The sequence below is a fragment of the Megachile rotundata genome, chromosome 8 (assembly GCF_050947335.1).
Source record: "Megachile rotundata isolate GNS110a chromosome 8, iyMegRotu1, whole genome shotgun sequence".
In the NCBI taxonomy this organism is placed as follows: domain Eukaryota; kingdom Metazoa; phylum Arthropoda; class Insecta; order Hymenoptera; family Megachilidae; genus Megachile; species Megachile rotundata.
Genome location: NC_134990.1, coordinates 14,633,632 through 14,653,127, shown reverse-complemented (window position 1 = coordinate 14,653,127; position 19,496 = coordinate 14,633,632). Strand labels below are relative to the sequence as shown.

Sequence of the window (19,496 nt, the reverse complement as noted above, 5' to 3'; positions counted from 1 at the left end):
ATGAAGGTGAATCGAAGGTAAAAAAAAAGTGAACATTGTGATTGTGTACCTGTGTTGGCATGCACGTGCATTCTAATTCAACGAGACGCGCGTTAAATTGACGTTTTTATAGGAGTTCGACCACAAAACGTGCCATTTGTTCGTTGAAGTAGCTTAAAGGTGTATGTACAGGTGCGCCACAAGGACGTAGGAGACCGGCAATTAAGGTAATATGTATCTACATATTGAATTGACACGTTCCTCGTAGCAATTTCTACGAATGGAAAGGACAAAAACAATCGGGAAATGCGATCATTTAGGTTTTAGCGATTTTAGTGTTGGTTGATTGTGATGGATTGTGGGAGAGCGATTTAGGGATTTTTGGAGATTTAGGGAGGTGGAAAATTAGGGATTTGGAGATTTAGGGAGGTGGAAAATTAGGGATTTGGAGATTTAGGGATTTTGGGGATTTGTGGGTTCAGGAATTTTGGGGATTTAGGGATTTTGGGGATTTAGGGATTTTGGGGATTTAGGGATTTTGGGGATTTTGGGGATTTAGGGATTTTGGGGATTTAGGGATTTTGGGGATTTAGGGATTTTGGGGATTTAGGGATTTTGGGGATTTAGGGATTTTGAGGATTTAGGAATTTGGGGGGTTTAGGGATTTTGGGAATTTAGGGATTTTGAGGATTTAGGGATTTTGGGAATTTATGGATTTTGGGGATTTAGGGATTTTGGGGATGTAGGGATTTAGGGATTTTGGGGATTTAGGAATTTGGGGGGTTTAGGGATTTTGGGGATTTAGGGATTTAGAGATTTTGGGGATTTAGGGATTTGTGGGTTTAGGGATTTTTGAATTTGGAGATTTTCGGATTTGATGATTTTTGGATTTGGAAATTTTATCATATAATAAATTATATTTTAATTATAATTAAAAAATTCAAATATTTAATGTGTTAAAAATTTAGTAACGTTATACCTGCAAGAATCAATGAATTCAAAAATTTACATCTTCAAAACTACCTATTTCAAAACATCCAATTAAATTAAAGAATCCGCAAAATTTAAACAAACATGACCATTTCGCAAATAAATTCTATAACTTCAAGTACCCATAATTCACCAGTTTAAAAATACGAGCACTCGTAAATTTATAAACGTAAAAACTTGTAAATGAAGAAATTTATAAGCAAACGTTTGCGAGTAGTGAAGAAAATTTGCATGAAATGGCGAGCACTGTTTCTAATTCTCGGTGAAATTTTCATTTGACAGGTAATAATTCAGGAAACGGAATAAAATATCCATTACGGTCGCACGCAGTTGCGTTTACGTGTAAGGTGTATTGTGCGGTCGCGGAAAACCCCGGCCAGATTCCACGGATAAACCCGGTGAAAGGGAATTGAAAATACTTTTATTAACAGGCTACGATGATTTCCGCTCTCCCGGCCGTTATCTTCGTTACATATCAATTATTTCGTACGATTCCTTCCTGAAAAATTAATTTCGTGCTAATTATTCAACTCTTTATATTCGCTTTCATCGTTTAATCGGATCATCGTTAACATCTGCATAACAATGTTCCTGTTACACTTTGAGGATTGTAATTAAAATCGAGAAACTTGATAATTTCTCTTATGTACTTAATCTTATAGGCTCTTGTATACTTAATAAGTAAACTTGTGTACATACAGGGTGTATCACAATTAATATAAGTCTGAAATGGTAGATGACGTGATTCTGAATAAAATTTCCCTTTGCAGAATTAAGATTTGAAGTTTCGTTTTTGAATTATTAAGGAAAAACGCCGGACCAATGAGAGCGCGAGGTTTACGCATGCGCAGTCGCGGAGCGGCAGTTTTGAGTGTAGCGGCTGCGCGCGCAACTCTCGCGCTTTGGTCCGCGTTTTTCTTTATAATTAAAAAATGAAGCTCAAACCCCATTTTTGCAAGGAACAACTTATTTAGAATCAAACCCCCCTTCATTTAGAGGACCTACTAATTATGAGACACCCTGTATACTGAGTTAAAATAAACTTGTGCGTGTAATAATTGATTTGAAGTCGTAAAAGTAATTGAAGTGACAGTAGACGCGTTTAAGGAGATACAGGCAGTATGTTGCCAGACACGTTCTTAAATAAGGGAAGTAGTTAAGGAAACACTTAGAGTAAACATTACGTTATGTTATTTGAAATGGGAAGGATGATATAATGACGTTGTGATATAATTACGTTGTATAATTATACTATAAATGCATAATACAATTACATCAGTTTGGACATTGCAAATAAATAAGGCGATAGTGTTATAAGAACATGATGCTAGATGGAGTTACATTGTGAAGCTAGAAAGTCCTTTTCTGTTCTAAAATTATGAACAACAGTATGATAAAGAGAGAAGCAAATAAGAATATTGTTTAGAAATATTAAAAAATGTATAAGGAAAGTAACATTGTCGGCAGCGAAGCAGTAATCGCATTTGTTCCGAGATGGTTTCCCGTGGCCTTGGTACACCGATACTCGGCTATTTCGGACGATAGATCGAACACGAAGTGAAACTGAAATCCGTGATCAAGGCCTAGCTCGTGATCGAGTTTTATAAATTCAACCCCGATCACTGAGCATTCAACTGATTCCTCCTGTGAAGCTATGAACCATTACAAAACCATCGATACAATAGTACTGTTAGCAATTGTTATTATTTTCGTGACTTTCTACTTTATCGAATTCTAAATTCTATGCTTTTTAATTTGTGGATTTCTACATTATTACATTTCAAATTGTATGTCCTTCGGAGTGGAAATTTATAAGTTCAAAAATTATAATTTTCTAAATACTTCAACTCTTAAATTTTTTAAACGTTGTAGTCTGGCACTCCTATATTTTCAGATTCTTATGTCTCGAAGTCCTCAAACTTCTACATCTCTAAATATCTACATAGCCAAACTGATGTATGTTCAAATCTCTGTGCCCCCAAACTCCTACGTGCCCAAATTCACATGTTCCCAAACTCATATGTGCCCAATTCCACATGTCCCCAAACTCCTACGTGCCCAAACTCATATGTGCCCAATTCCACATGTCCCCAAACTCCTACGTGCCCAAATCCACATGTCCCCAAACTCATATGTCTTTAAATCCACATGTCCCCAAACTCATATGTTTGTAAATCCACATGTCCCCAAATTGCTAAGTCTCCAAATCCCTATATCCCCCAACTCCTACATCCCCAAATCTCTATATCCCCTACCTCCCACATCCCCAAATCCCCATATCCCCCAATTCCCACATCCCCCAACTCCCACATCCCCAAATTTCTATATCCCCTAACTCCTACATCCCCAAATCCCTACATTACCAAACTCCCACATCCCCAAATTCCTATATCCCCTAAATCCCACATCCCCAAATCCCTACATTACCAAACTCCCACATCCCCAAATCCCCATATCCCCCAATTCCCACATCCCCCAACTCCCACATCCCCAAATTTCTATATCCCCTAACTCCTACATCCCCAAATCCCTACATTACCAAACTCCCACATCCCCAAATTCCTATATCCCCTAAATCCCACATCCCCAAATCCCTACATTACCAAACTCCCACATCCCCAAATCCCACATCCCCGAATCCCACATCCCTGAATCCCACATCCCCGAATCCCACATCCCCAAATCCCTACATTACCAAACTCCCACATCCCCAAATTCCTCTATCTCAAAATTCACAAACACTAAAATCCCTATATCCTCAAACCAGAAAATATTCAAATAGCTATCAAAATTAATTACAGAATTTCCGCCACCTCAGTACTACCCATGTTTTTATTTCTTTTCATTAAACAACGTAAAAATAAAACGAAGCGTGACACTAGCAAAAGAATACCCTGACTTATGAATCATAAATCTGTCCACACTGTCGGTGTTTCTATAATTTACACGTGCGGTAAGCCGCTGTCGTCTGTTTTGATAAACGATTCGTAAACCGTGTTGCCTCAAAAATCTATTAACATCGCCACTCGATAATTGCATCGTGTCCTCGCGACTTTACGATCGACTGTGGTCAGATCGAACAGTTATTGAAATTTGCGGTATAATTTGACCACCGTGATGATTATGTAGATTCACATAATGCAAACATGATTTGTTGTGTTTGACGCATTAACACCTCGAAGAGAAATTATTTCATCAGTCAGCAAAGACTCGGTGTCGTTAATTCAGCGGCGTCATCGTCGCGAAAAGGCACGGCAGAGTCAAAGAGAATTTTCTCGTCAGATTTTCCAACGTCGAGACAACAACGACGAATCGTTTCAATTTTTCTGCACCTCCTCCCAGGAGTAACTTTATGACTCACTGCGTACTTGAGTCAGGTAAAACGTGTTCGCGTGTTGTCGATTACGTAAACGAGTGTCTTGCACAGGAGAGGAGGAGCGGTGAGGAGGGGGACGAGGGAATCGGGATGACGACGTGGGGAGGAGAGGAGAAAACAGGGAACATAGTAATTAGAGGCACGCTGTCGGTATAACGAAGGAACAGAGCTAAGAACTGGTTCTACCGTTAACGGAAATCGTCCCAAGTCCGATTTCAAACCAGCCTCTTCTGTTAACGCACGGCCCTTTACGGTACTTCCGCTTTCGTTACGCGACAACTGAGAAACTCGGTCAATCCGATTCCGCGAGTCTGCATTCCGTTTTTCTTCTCTTTGACTCGCCGCGTGACCATGCAACGTGTCACGCTGTAACACGCGGCGAAACAACGTGTGGTGATATAACACGTACTGATAACGTAATGGAAAACTCGTGTTAATAGGACGCGTTGTTATACTACATGGCGATATAACGCGAGGTAATGTAAATTATGGTAATACAGCAGTAATTTCATATGTGGCAATATAACGGGTGGTAATGTAATGAAGTACAATACGATCTGTTGTAATATTACTTATGGCAATATAACGCGAGGTAATATATTTCGTAGTAATACAGCAGTAATTTCATATCTGGCGATATAACGAGTGGTAATCTAATGAGGCACGATGCGATCCGTAGTAATACTACTTATGGCAATATAACGCGAGGTAATATAATTCGTAGTAAGCAGCGCGTGGTAAAATAATATGTGGCGATATAACGCGTGGTAATCTAATATATCGTGATACAACGCAGTATAATACTACTCATGGCGATATAACGCGAGGTAACTTAATTCGTCGTAATACAGCGCGTAGAACTGTAATATATGGCGATATAACGCGTGGTAATCTAATTTATTGCGATACAACGTTATAATACTACTTATGGCAATATAACGCGAGGTAATCTAATTCGTGGTAATACAGCGCTTGATAATGCAATATATGGCGATATGACGCGTGGTAACCTAATATATCTCAATACAATGCATTGTAATACCATTCATGGCGATATAACGCGAGGTAACTTAATTCTTGGTAATACAGCGCGTTGTAATGTAATATGTGGCGATATAACGCGTGGTAATCTAATTTGTTGCGATACCACGCGTTGTAATACTACTCATGGCAATATAACGCGAGGGAATATAACCCGTGGAAATCTAATGCGTGGAGATACAATATGTAGGAATCTAACGCGTGTCGATCTAACGAGTGGCAATATAACGCGTAGTAATTCAATTCGTGATATATAACGCGAGTGGCAATATAACGCGTGGCAATATAGCGTGTAATACTACGGCGCGTGATGAGTTAATGCGTGAGAATACCACGTTTAGTGATATCAAGCTTGACGATACCTTCATATGGCGATATAACGCGTGTCAATTTAATAAATGGCAATATAACCCGTGAGAACACCAGCATGGCAATATAACGCGAGGCAAAACCACATATAACAATCTAACTCCTATTCAACAAACTAAAATAGTACATTCAAAGACTTGTACAAGACACAAGTTCGAGTACAAAATATTCTACATTTTTTACACCTTTTTCTCCATTGAAAATACTAACCATTTTTATCCCAGTTACCATTATACCATACCGTTTTTCCGCTTCGTTTCCTTTCAGATTTCATCGCGTTCATCGTTACTGTTCTTCCTCTTAGCTCTCGTTCCCTCTTTTCATCCCATTCACCAGGTCCCTGTCTGTGGTGTTCTAGTCGCCACGCCAAGTCACGCCACGCAACGCGAGATTAGTTCCGCAGAGCTGGCGACGACGAGTAGCCTTGAACCAAATTACGAGCTGTCGTTGTTTAGTTGTTTAGCTGGCGTGCACGTAGCCTAGTGTGGTTATTAGTAGCGATGGGACCGAATATTGCGAGGATTCTGTGCAAAAATCGGTATCGATCTTTTTCAATTAACTCGATATTGCCACCTCGGTACAAACATATATCCGTGTCAGAATTTTATTACAATTAATCATCTGACAGATAACTACCAGTCCGATAATTTGCTATACTACAATTACCTCTGATAAGTACCAGTCATGTAATTACCAGTTCGATAACTGGTAGACAATCTACAAAAGGTTCTCAAACAGTTCTTTAATGTAAAAGTATCATAAACTATTCATGTTATAAATTCATATCATAAACTGTTATGTTATAAAATACAGAAGCATACAGAAACGATTCAATTAATACCAAAAAAAATTTCTCTACGTATCTTATATTATGTCTATTAAAATGTCTTTAAATAACTATTATGCATGGATTCAATTGAACCTCGTAACGTGAAATTCAGGAAACTCGTCATTTCGGATAATGATGAGGCTGTAATCACATGCAATAATTCAACGGAGAATGGCAGCTAAGTATATGAATATTAAAATTACGTTGAAATCTATCAGACACCGGTGTAGCATGGTAACCATTGAATGCACCCGCACAACAAAAGAAAGAATAGTTAAAACACGGAGTTAATTTTTGCTTCACGAGCGGTAATTACACCTACAGTTTCGTGATAGGTCATCTTTGTACGCTTAAGACGAATTAAGAACCGCACGTGTATTTTTCAATTTTATAGACAGAAAGGGGAATTGTTTCAAAATAAAATGAGGATATAACGCTCACAGAATAATTTGATCGAAATAGAAGTTGAAAGAACAAAGAAAATTCCACAAAGAATTAAATGTCTTTCCGAAAATATCTAACAGAGGAGCACATTGAAAAAACTCGCCAAATAGAATATCATTCCCAAGTGCCGTAACTTTCATACACCGTTAATAACGCTCATTATTCCACCGAAATCGTCGCTTCTTTTCAGTGAAGAACCTCTTTCAGTTTCGACTATCGTAGAATCCGTGGAGCCTTGGAATACGCGATGACATACTTCCTTTGCACCTTTTTTTCTTTATTCCACGCGATGTCGGAAGCCGGCGGTCTTTCCTTGGCCATCAAAAAATTACTTCGTGGAAGAAAAGAAAAAGATCGCTCGATGGCCTTGGAGGAGAGATGCTCCTCCAAAAATAGTGAGCCGACCATCTTCTTCTTCTTCTTCTTCTTCTTCTTCTACTCGTTTTGCCACGTTCCTTCCGCGTTTTTTTCTACTCGACAATCGTGAATCGTTTGCGATAGGTCCTCTTCATATTCACTCGATTCGTTTATTTAATTCGAAACTTATCTGGGGACTTTTGGTGTGGAAAAAGGTTGGTGATATCGTTTAGGTAATTTTATTCATAGTCACAACTTTTTTAGTTGATGTTTATTTAGGTGTTTTTTACTCTTTTGGCATGAGAGAATAAAAGCGTCAACTGTTGGTATTAATGGGAGTACTATAATCTTAATCGCAATTTTTTATTTGAGGCTCTCGTTTATTTAGATATGTTTTATTCTTCTTTTGGCACAGAGAATAAAGGCGTCAACCATTGATATTAATATCAGTCATATTAATCTTCAGTTATAACTATAATTTTAATCAGTCATAACTTCTTACTTGATGCTTTCGTTTGTCTAAGTATGTTTTACTCTTCTTTCATCACAAAGTATAAAAGCGTCAACTATTTGTATTAATATCAGTCATACGCTTAATCATAATCTCAGTAATGTTACAGGGTGTCTCACAATTAGTGTAGGTCCCTAAAATGGGAGATAGTTGATGCGATTCTGAATAAAATTTCCCTTTGCAAAAATTAGATTTGAAGCTCCGTTTTCGAATTATGAAGGAAAAACGCCGGACCAATCAGAGCGCGAGGATTGCGCATGCGCAGACGCAAGAGCGGCAGCTTCGAACATGGCGGCTGCGCGCGCAACTCTCGCGCTCCGATAGATTCGTTTTTTCTTAATAATTCAAGAACGAAGCTTCAAATCCAATTTTTGCAAAGGGAAATTTTATTCAGAATCACATCAACTATCATTTTAGGGAACTACATTAATTGTGGGACGCCCTGTATATTAGTTATTGCAATTTCTTCTATCGTACTCTTTAAAGTTGTACTATCTACTCCATTTACAAAATAGATGAAGAAAGAGGTTCTCAGTCAAATGTACTGCAACAGATGTGACTAATTTTTCATTTATTATAAATAGTATGTATTATATATACTGCTATAAATAGTATAGTATTAAATTTACTATTATAAAGTATAAAAAGTAAAAGAAAATATATTCAGTCAATCTATTTATCTAAATTATTTATAAAATCCAAAAGAAATGTCCAACCACACTCTACAGTCGACAATGATTAAATTTAATATTATAAATTATAGTAAGAAATGATAGAAGATAAGAGATAAATTAATATTACAGGAAAACAAGGTAAAGATGGACCGGAAGAGAAGAAGGACGCCGATGGCGAGTTATGGGGCAACGTGGAAGCGCAGGCCGCCTTCCTCGGCCCAAATCTCTGGGACAAAACTCTGCCCTATGATGCCGACCTGAAGGTATTGAACCATGTATGTATAAAAACGCGATACGGTAAGCTCACAACCTGAACGTGGCTGAACGCGGATCCCGAAAAAAACGGGCATCCCAGGATGATACTTGAAAGTGTAATATTTCGTTGCGACTTCTTTTCCTTTCACTTTAGAAACGTAGAACGTATTCTTTATTTTTAAGAGAATTTATAAGTGTTTATTTTTAATAATGTACTGCTATTTTAGTAGTTTGTCTAGTTTCCTTCATTTTCGAATTCACTTTCCTGGTAATTTTATTCATGCATTCCGATGTCCTGAATAACAGAGTTATAAATTCCTAAGTTTGCAAATTTTGGTTTAGTAAATATTCTTAACCTATCCTAATTTCATGTAATTGACAAGTTGTTCAGTTTCAAGGTAGCTAAATTTTTAAATCCTAAGATCCTTTAATTTATAAATTTTTAAATACTCAAGTCTATTTTACAAATCTTTAGATGTTCAAATTCTTCCCAATCAGCAAATACAAAGGTGTTCAAAACAATGTCTGAAATTTCTGAATCCTCAAATCTTCCAATCTTCAAATTCTGAAAGTCACCAATCCTCAAATCCACAAATCTTCAAATTCTGACATTCTTCGATCCTCACATCCAGAGATCCTCATGTTCAAAGTTTGAAATTTTTGCATCCCCAAATCTCCAAATCTTCCAATCTTCAAATTATAACATTCTTCAAAGCTCACCATCCAGATATCTTCAAATCCAAATTCTGAAATCTCTGAAGTCTCAAATCTCCAAATCTTCCAATCTTCAAATTCTAACATTCCCCAATTTCCAAGTTCCCAAACCTCCAAATCTTCAAATTCCCAAATTCTGAAACTCCCAAATCTCCAAATCCTCAAGTCCCCAAATTCTGAAACTCCCAAATCTCCAAATCCTCAAATCCCCAAATTCTGAAACTCCCAACTCTCCAAATCCTCAAATACCCAGATACCTAAACCGCCAAATCCCCAAATTTCTAAATGATAATATGTAAAAACTTGTAAATCCTGCCAAATATTCTGACTGAGTTCTCTGATTGCAGTACGTGGATCTGGACGAGTTTCTGTCCGAGAACGGCATTCCTGTGGACGGTGTGGCTGGCGGTGGACAGGGTACGATGCCGAGTGGACAACTGCACAAGATGAACAATACCGAAACACCAGGGCACCAAGGGCCAGCTGGTCTTCATTTAGAACCGGTCACCAAACGCGAGAGATCACCCTCGCCGAGCGAGTGTTGCTCGCCTGACACCATGAACCCACCCTCACCTGCGGACTCCAGTAAGTCAAAACCTTATTAAACTTTATTCCATTCCATACTACTCCTTATTATAATCTTTTTTCTACTTCTTATTATTTTATACTTCTTATTAATCTTCTTTCTACTCATTATTTTCTACTTCTTATTAATCTTCTTTCTACTCATTATTTTCTACTTCTTATTAATCTTCTTTCTACTCATTATTTTCTGCACCTTATTAATCTTCTTTCTACCCCTTACCAATCTCTTACTTCACATCCTTCATATCCATATTTTTCCAAAAACACGTTCTTCTCTCTTCCTCTTATTGTAGTTTCATCTCATCCTTCATCCCTCACATCCATATTTTTCCAGAAGCCTAATGTCGTTTCTTCCTCTTACCTCTTACTAGTCCTCAAGCTCCGAAATGTTCAAATCCTCAAATGTCCAAATGTTCAAATCCTTGAATTCCCAAATGTTCAAATCCTCAAATCCCCTAATCTTCCAATTCTTAAATCTTCAAATCCCCAAACTTGCAAATTTCCAAATCCTCAAATCCCCGAATCCTCGAATCCCCAAATCTTCAAATTCTCAAATCCCCGAATCCTCAAATCCTGAAATCTTCAGATCCCCAAATTCTGAAATTCCCAAATCCTCAAATCTTCAAATTCCCAAAGCCTCAAATCGTCAAATCTCCAAATCCTCAAATCCCCAAATTCCCAAACTTCTAAATCCTCAAATCCCCAAATTCCCAAACCTCCAACTCCTCAAACCCCCGAATTCCCAAACCTCCAAATCCTCAAATCCCCGAATTCCCAAATCTCCAAATCCTCAAATCCCCAAATCCTCAAACCTCCAAATCTTCAAATCCCCAAATTCCCAAACTTCTAAATCCACAAATCCCCAAATTGCCAAACCTCCAAATCCTCAAATCTCCAAATCATTAAATCCCCAAATCCTCAAATCCCCAAATTCCCAAACCTCCAACTCCTCAAATCCCTAAATTCCCAAACCCCCAAATTCTGAAACTCCCAAATCCCCAAATCCTCAAATCCTTGAACTCCCGAATCCCCAAACCTCAATTTCCAAATAACCTAAATTACACATTAAAAGCTTGCTTTGCAGATACAGTTACTTTCCCGGTGCACGAGCAACTTCTCAACGCGAAGTTAAAAATTCTTAAGGACCAATATCTATTCTTGCCCGGTTAAAAATAAAGAATAGCGTCAAACCGAAGACGTATTTAAAGTTTGAAAAATATGACCGGACAACAGGAAGATACGACAATCAAAGGAGCATATTTCAAGAATTATAGCATGATTTCTATGTTGCAGCGCTGTCGATGGCCTCATCGGGGCGAGATTTCGATCCGCGCACCCGGGCATTCTCCGACGAGGAGCTGAAACCCCAACCGATGATCAAGAAATCACGGAAGCAGGTCAGTTGATTTTCCTGCTTGTATTTCTTCTTTCTCTTACTTTTCATCTTTCTCAGAATTCTAGCAGAATTTGCGGAAATTTTGTTCATTTTTCGTGAGATGATGAGTATCGATTTTAAAAAAGTTAACTGCGGTTCTGTTTCCTCTCCGAGCTAATTTCTCTTTGTGTTTTTTTCTCTGTGGTCCATTGCTGGCTACAGTTCGTTCCGGATGACCTGAAGGATGACAAATACTGGGCGCGTCGTAGGAAGAACAACATGGCAGCGAAACGATCACGAGACGCACGTCGCATGAAGGAGAACCAGATCGCTCTCAGGGCCGGCTTCCTCGAGAAAGAAGTAAATCTTCCCACGCCTCTAAAATTAATGAACATGCGTTTTAACGAAATCCTAAACCCTTTTCAATCACATCAATCCTGTTACAGCTCATAAACTGCTCGTCTTCACCACACACCTGGACATTTTGATGAAATTCTGTAACTCACACATCCTCAAATGCTCAAATTTACACAGTATGATTTTAAGAAACAATTTTATACTTCTATTATATTTTATAATTCATTGTTTAACATGTACGTTGACGTATACACAAATTCTGAATGTAAACTAAAAGATTTATTGTAAGAGAAAAATGTTCTTGTAGATCATGAGAGCGCTACTGCCAGGGCGCGAAAATTTGAAATATCTAAGTTTATAAATGTTCAAACACTTTTACATAAGGTTATTAATGACTTGTATATAAATTCTGAATTTAAAGTAAAAGAGTTATTGTAAAAGAAAAATATTCTTGATCATTGATGCACAACAGTCAGAAGGCACGAAAATTAAAAATTGTTAAGTTTGTAAATGTTGAAAAGTTCTTCAGACATGTCTCAAATTTTTCGTTCTCCATTTTTCTACAATTTAACATCAGACCACTTTCACCAAATAAATTGTTAAAACGTGTGATGTCGCATGGACGATATAAAATTTCCAAAATGTTCGTCACACTAATAGTACCCTTTTTTCTGCAGAACATGGGCCTTCGACAGGAACTGGACCGGTTAAAGAACGAGAACATGCTGTTACGCGACAAGCTGAGCAAATACACGGACGTCTAACAGTGCGCCGAGCAAGCAACAACTCGTCGTGGTATTAAAAAAGATGCAGACACGAGCGTTTGTTGTGCCAGCTCCTCCCACACTTCATAGTCGCAGAGCACTTAGGTTTTCGCCAGTCCGGAAGAAAAGGAAACAGATGAAAAAAAGAGAAAAACGAAAAAAAAGTAACGGAAGAGGAAAAGAAGGCGCCGAATCGCGAGGAACATCCTCCACTAATTGAACAGCCCAGTTTTTTTTTCCTTGGAGGATCCTGAAGAGATATATCCTCCGTCCGTCGTTCTTCTTCTTTCTTCTTCGTCGCGCCACCGACGTTGATCCAACAATTTGACCCTCCTGCCTGCATCCTTTTCCCGTCTCGCCCATCTTCTCTCCGGAAAAGAAAAAGTGTACATAGTTATATGTATAGTTAGATTATATATGTATACATGCATACATACACGAGCGCGTGTATCTCTGTCTGTAAGTGTGAGTTTGTAAGGGCGCGCGCACCTGCGCGACCGCATGCACACGTGTATGTACAGAAGTACGCGTAATAAAGAGGTGTAACCGGTCGGGTATATCGTTCGCTGCTACGCATTATTTCAGAATATATGTATACACGTATATACACACACGTAATACGTATATATCTATATACATAGTCAGTCAGGCATACACGTATACACGCGGAACCGCGAACGTAGACGTGTGCGTTGCCAGGAACGAACGTGGTACCGATTGTTTCCCGCGAGACAACCCTTTTTCTCAGCCTCTTGTAACGAAACCGTTTATTGGGCTATCAGTTTGAATAAGTGCGTGAACGCCAAAATGTCTGACATTGATATTTACTCAAAAGTGTTATGTTCAATGTGCAACTGACAGCTACAAGAACAAATGATGCTTTTAAATGATATTTTTGTTTATTTTATAAATAAACTTAAATATAATACAGAAATTTTCCTAAGATTTTATATGTAAAAGAGTAGTAAGTTCAGTTTGATTCCCCAAGAATCATTTTTTGGATAAATTATCTTTCTTCATACTGATGGTGCAATTATGGTCGCGTTCGAAGAAACGAGGGAAAAATTGATACGAGAGTTTATCGTTACATAGTGCGTTTGGGATAAACGAGCAAGAATGTGGAACAAAAACAAGAGATCGCTTCGAATTACAAGCGCGACGAATTACAGCGCATTAAATTACGATAATATGGAATTACAATGCGTCGAAACTTGTCAAATTGATTTGCTTCATTCAAATTTTACTCAAAAAAATGATCGTTTATTCCAAACGCACCGTAAACAACTCTTCCGTGCTTTTCCCGTTTCCAAGAAGGAATATATCAAGTAGTCAATTAGAAAACCGTAGCGAACTCTGTCTCGAGCGTACCAAACGTGTCTGGCACTCGCACAGTCGTCTCGTGAACCGGGCTGGAGCTGATTAGAGTAATAAGCGAATAATGTACGAACATGTAAGCACAGACAGGTTGAAAAAAATGGCCGCGAGCGCTCCTGAAGCGGCCGCCTAGCCACGCGCTAGTTTCTCGAGCTTCTAATTTGGTTATTGTACAACGCGAACTCCATATCTGATCATGGATGAACTTTTGGTCTAACTTTTTTTCTCTTGTTGCACTCTCTGCCTCTCTCTCTTCTGCCAGTCTAATCATGTTCACTAGGAATCTCTAAGAGGTTCCTGGACAATGTGATTCATCGTGCACGGTAACTGTTAGGTTATTAAGAGTAAAACTTGCAAAATATTTGAATATAAACTTCAGCATTGATTATCTCACATTTGGCACCAAATTTGAAAGACGAACGTGCGTAGTTAAATAGAAATAATTTTTATTCTCTCCAAGAAGAATGGAAAGCTAAAGTTCTTAGAAGTTTCATTCTTAACGACCTAACAAAGTTCTTGCACTTTAGTTTAACGATCTCACGGGTTACCCTTTGTTCGTTAAACGAGAATCGACGAAATTGAATACGAGTGAGAAACTGGAGGAGGTCGAGGGAGGTGAGAGGGTTGAAATCGACGAATTATCGAAGAACGAAATTACAAGCGAAAGATACTTGGGAGAACGACGCTTTTCTGCGCACCGACTAGGTACCTAGTTCTCTAAGAAATGTTAATTACCGTAGCGTATCCCACAAGTGGTGATGGTACACAAGTGATTCTAGTTGTTTTTATCGTAAGGTAGATCATGTGCTTCTTTTTTCATACATAATGTTTTATCTTTCTTTTATCGTTCGTTCAATTTTCGCTTGAAGCAAGCGGAGTGCGGGGAAAGCGTCGCGACGCGTCCCTTTATTATCGATTCGTCGCGCTTCAATGGTCGATGGCACGTCCGACAATGAATTTTTATCAACTTTTTTTGTAAATACTTTAAGGAAGACCCGTACTAATAATTAGTTGCCCTCGCCGACTCAACGTATCATCGCATTGATCATTGTAATTCGTAGAGCGATTTTAGAAAGATCGTGATATAGAGGTTCAGTTGATGAAAAAATACATTTTATCAGAAAGAGAAGCAAACGATACTGTCAGCTCTGTTGTTAATCGACGCCACGGCAAGAGATGATCACACGATCAAATTGCGAGAATTGTGCACCAAGAGGGGGCTCGTACTTAGGGTGCGTTTTGACCAAGTGAATGCTTGTTCTTTCATCACTTCGGTGACATTCGAATGTAATTAACAAATATTGAACTTTCCCAAAATTGGGGAAGAACGAGTTTTTGCAGAGATGCGGAATTGTGCACTTATGAGTGGTCAGTCTCTCAATTTTAATTTCTAAATCAGTAATTCTCTAAGACTAAATTTTCAAATTCTCCAACTGTTAAATTTGTAATTTCAAATCTGCTGAAATCTTCGACTACGTCTGTCACTTGGTTCGAACGCATCCTTAAACGAATATAACACGTATTCTCTGTAGCTTTTCCTCTTGTCACACGAATTCAAACGAGAAAGAGAAGTAAAGAATAATAACGAGCGAAACTCACTCGTGCGCCTTTCATGGATAATACGCGCGATTAATATTTTACATACTGTTGATGCGTTTAATAAGCGATTCTGCTCGTTGCAACGCTCAATGACAATAATCGAGTATAATTATATATACATATATGTTTTTTAGCACTTTTTGCGGCGTAAAAACGACATTAAGAGTATGTTCCCGGTAGAAAATGAAGTCTTTTACGATACGCTTGTTATCGATTGTTTACACAATTGATTATTGTTTTATCATTTCGATCAGTTCCCTGATCCCCTCCCCTGACATTACGAATTCTCGAAGAGCTTATTAAATATTATATTATATGTCATATATAGATATATGATACGTTATGTCATACACATATATACACGTACATGTATATTTGTAAGTGTACGCAAAGAAATTAATTTTTATAGAAGGCCTTGTCAATGACAGATTCGCTTTTAACAATTTTTATATGAACGTCGTTTTAGTTGAAGTATCGTCTCGTTAAAGATAATTGAAACTTCGCGTTTTATTCTTATCAAACGTGGCTGTAGATTTTTTCCTTTATTTTTTGTGATCATGCGTCGAACTCTGTGAACACTTTGAGTACCATGTTATCCATATCACGATATATAAATTTTTACATTCTATTATTTTTATATTCTCTTATATTGTAAATTATAAATACATTTTGTTAAGCATGATTGGTTATGAATGTATTACTAATTATGATTTTGTTAACTGTGGTTGTCCAAAAAGATGTGGCTAAGTGGACACTACTGAGTTTGTTGAAAATGAAATTGCCAATTGAAGAAGATCTTCCCTAATGTTAGAGTGGTACTCAAAGTGTTAACGCATTGACTGCCACGTTGCCCATACATCCTACTTGAATTTCTATATTTTCTTATCTAATTAATTGTTAACATTACTCGTTGAAAAATAGAATTCTGATGAAATTTTCAACCTCGGCGTGGTGGTCAACGTGTTAAGAACAAATATGTATATGTACTTTATGATTGTAAATTTTAATCCATGTAATTAATCTCATGTCGACATTATGGAAATCGTTTTACGCATTGTTATCGTATACATATATTTTCTTTTTTTTTCTTCAAGATTTTACGTATGTTGTATAATTTGAAGTTTTCATTTTTTATTAGTTAGATAGTATTAAGCGAACGGATCTCGTGTCGCCAGTAAAATGATAGAAATTGATTTTCTTCTGTTTCACTTTTGTGATTTAATTTTCAACGAAGCGACTTGAGAATTCGTTCGAATCGTACACCCCCTTTGATTGATCACAAATGAAAGACAAAGAAAGTCATTGTTATTGTAATGTACGTAATCAAAAATCAAACATGTCTGACGTAACCTCGTTGTTAGCTCCACTTTGTCGTTAACCTTGCTACTCGGATCTTTTTCGATCCACTGTAATTTTGTACCTTTAAAAATTTTTGCTACTTTCGAGAAAATATAATGAAATTATTCTCAATATGTTTTGTTTCTTTTAACATTGTATTATAAGTTTATATATGTGGTCTCGTATCAAATGTTGTTATAAATAAGGTCTTTGTAAAGGTACTTAAATATAGTTGAGTGAAAACAGTAGCAAGGGTTAAATACAGCTTATTGCGAGGGACACGCGTGAGAAACATGACAAAGCAAGGCGATTGACGAAGAGAACACAGTGCAACAAACATCATGCCACATCGACGTATTCATTGTACAACGCGATGATTGCCACAAGTAGAATTTCTCAAAGTTTATTTTAGTCTGTTCATTACTAAAAATGTTAACATGCCATTTCATTTTCTTTTTATAATGCAATGGTAATGTACTGTAATTTGAATTGTACAATTCTTAATTATGCAATTAAGTACTCTTGTGGCAGTCAATGTGTTAATTTATATGCGACATGACGTATGCTTTGGTATGTAGTGAATGTTAATTGTCGAATGGTGGATGTTGGGATAGCAAAGACCCAGACATACAGAAATGGGTGTACGCTTTGGGTCAAATTATTTAGTCAAACTTTTTAATGCAAGACAATGAGAGTTTAATTGGAATGTCAGGTGGCTATATTTCTGCTTGAAATAATTTTAAAAATCTCAGCTTCTTAAATTGTCAAATCTCCAAATTTCTAAATTGCAAATCAGCAAGATCCACCATCTGAGGATTAAACATAAACTACTGTATCAAAGACTTATAGAGACCTCAGACCATCATGCATATTGCCAATATTTCAAGATTTTCAATATTTATTGACAACACATATTGACAATGTATATTGATAATCAAATATGGATAATATGATAATTTGAGATCTGCGTCCTGTCCAAAATTAGACGAACAAATGTTTCTCCATACACAAACATATACACCCTCCTGGGCGTATAAAGATTTTTTGGTAAATAGAATAAGATAAACCTCACCAAATTTCATGATTATAATATATATTGTAAAGGTCAGTCCTAAGTAATTTTGCCTAGAAACATAATTGTACAAATTAGAATACCATTAACTCTAATTTATTAATTTATAAGTAACTAGAATTACAATACTTCAATTTTTAAGGCATGCTAAATTGTCAGTGGTATTCTAATTTGTATACATACATGTGGAATGCTTCAGAAAATATGGATGACTGAAATATTTTTGTCATTCTTATTTTTTGAAGTTAACACGTTACCAAATAAATCACAGTATGTATTGCATGATTGAATTCGATGAGGTTTGTCTTATGAATCTTTTATATCTCTGCTGTAACAATAGTGTACCATAGAGAAATTGCGAAAGCTGATATTTCTTTTTCTTTTTCTGTAATTATATTCGATCGCTACGCTGACAGTCGTGCGTGAAAACCGAAAACATCGATTCACGTTTCTCGAATATTTGTAAGTATCTCTAGTACAAGTTGCTGATCAATTAAACATGTAGCGTACTAAGCGGCCGGTCTTCGGAACACGGCACAGTTAAAAAACGAAACGAGAAGCGGAATAGCATGTTTTCAAATAAAAAAAGAACACGCAAAGTACACGCGCACGAGCGTGCGCGCGTGCATACACGCAGTTCGTGGATATAGTAAACAATTGTAAAGAAAATCGTAGAAAAAAGAAGAAAAGAAAGAAATATAGAGAAACACAAGGTAGACGCAACCGACAGCTTTGCTCCGAAATTAGAATTTAACCACGAATGACGAAACGAGAAGTTTGAAATGAATGTAAAAAAATGATAGTTAACTGGATAACTGTGGAAAGAGTTTAAACGATGAGACACGCCATCCGATCCATTTGAAACGAAAACAGTACACGTGAGAATTAAATACGACCACCAAAACGTCAAAATGTATCACATTTCGAGAAATATATGTATTTGTTATTGTTTTCACTGAATTATATTGTTGTACCTCGACCCCCCTGTCTTAGATATTGTAACAAAATTTAGGATATTAGAAAATTTAGAATTTGGGATTTGGGAATTGAAAATTTAATAACTAGCTTAGGGTACATGGTAAGGAATACTTTGTAAACACTATTTCTATTTGTTTAAAAGAATTGTGTAGTTTATTAATTACATGGGACTTTAATTTTTGTTACAGATGTATCACTTTGCAACAAAAAGGAGTTATTATTTGGATAACAGGGAAACAGAACAGGATTTGAAGAGAATATGCTTAATAATATATATTTGTAAATTAAAATTGTAAAAAGCGACTTAGATACTAAGAAAAAATCAAATTCTATTGTTAATAAATTTATATTATATATTTATAAGACAAACTTGTAAAATACTGCCTGTGTTATGAAAAGTTTATATTATATTATCATGTTGTGTACATATGTATATTGTTACATTCAATATTTATAATTTGTACACCTGAAAAAAGTCTCAATAAATATTATTAAATAAAAGGAAACATTCATCT

General features: G+C 36.9%; 1 protein-coding gene across 3 annotated transcripts in view; it reads left to right on the top strand.

Moving 5' to 3' along the window:
- LOC100877652 (thyrotroph embryonic factor-like) overlaps nt 1-18,963 on the top strand; it is a 109,496-nt gene extending 90,533 nt beyond the window's left edge. For 2 of the 3 annotated variants that reach the window (XM_012284409.2, XM_012284408.2), the window contains 5 exons: nt 8,700-8,845; nt 9,887-10,124; nt 11,418-11,521; nt 11,722-11,859; nt 12,534-18,963. In XM_012284409.2, the coding sequence (XP_012139799.1) occupies nt 8,700-8,845; nt 9,887-10,124; nt 11,418-11,521; nt 11,722-11,859; nt 12,534-12,620 (713 nt within the window). In that variant the 3' untranslated portion in view covers nt 12,621-18,963. The remainder of the gene's footprint in view (nt 1-8,699; nt 8,846-9,886; nt 10,125-11,417; nt 11,522-11,721; nt 11,860-12,533) is intronic. The other variant, XM_076534406.1, reaches the window with a different exon arrangement.
- Nucleotides 18,964-19,496: the final 533 nt, after the last annotated feature.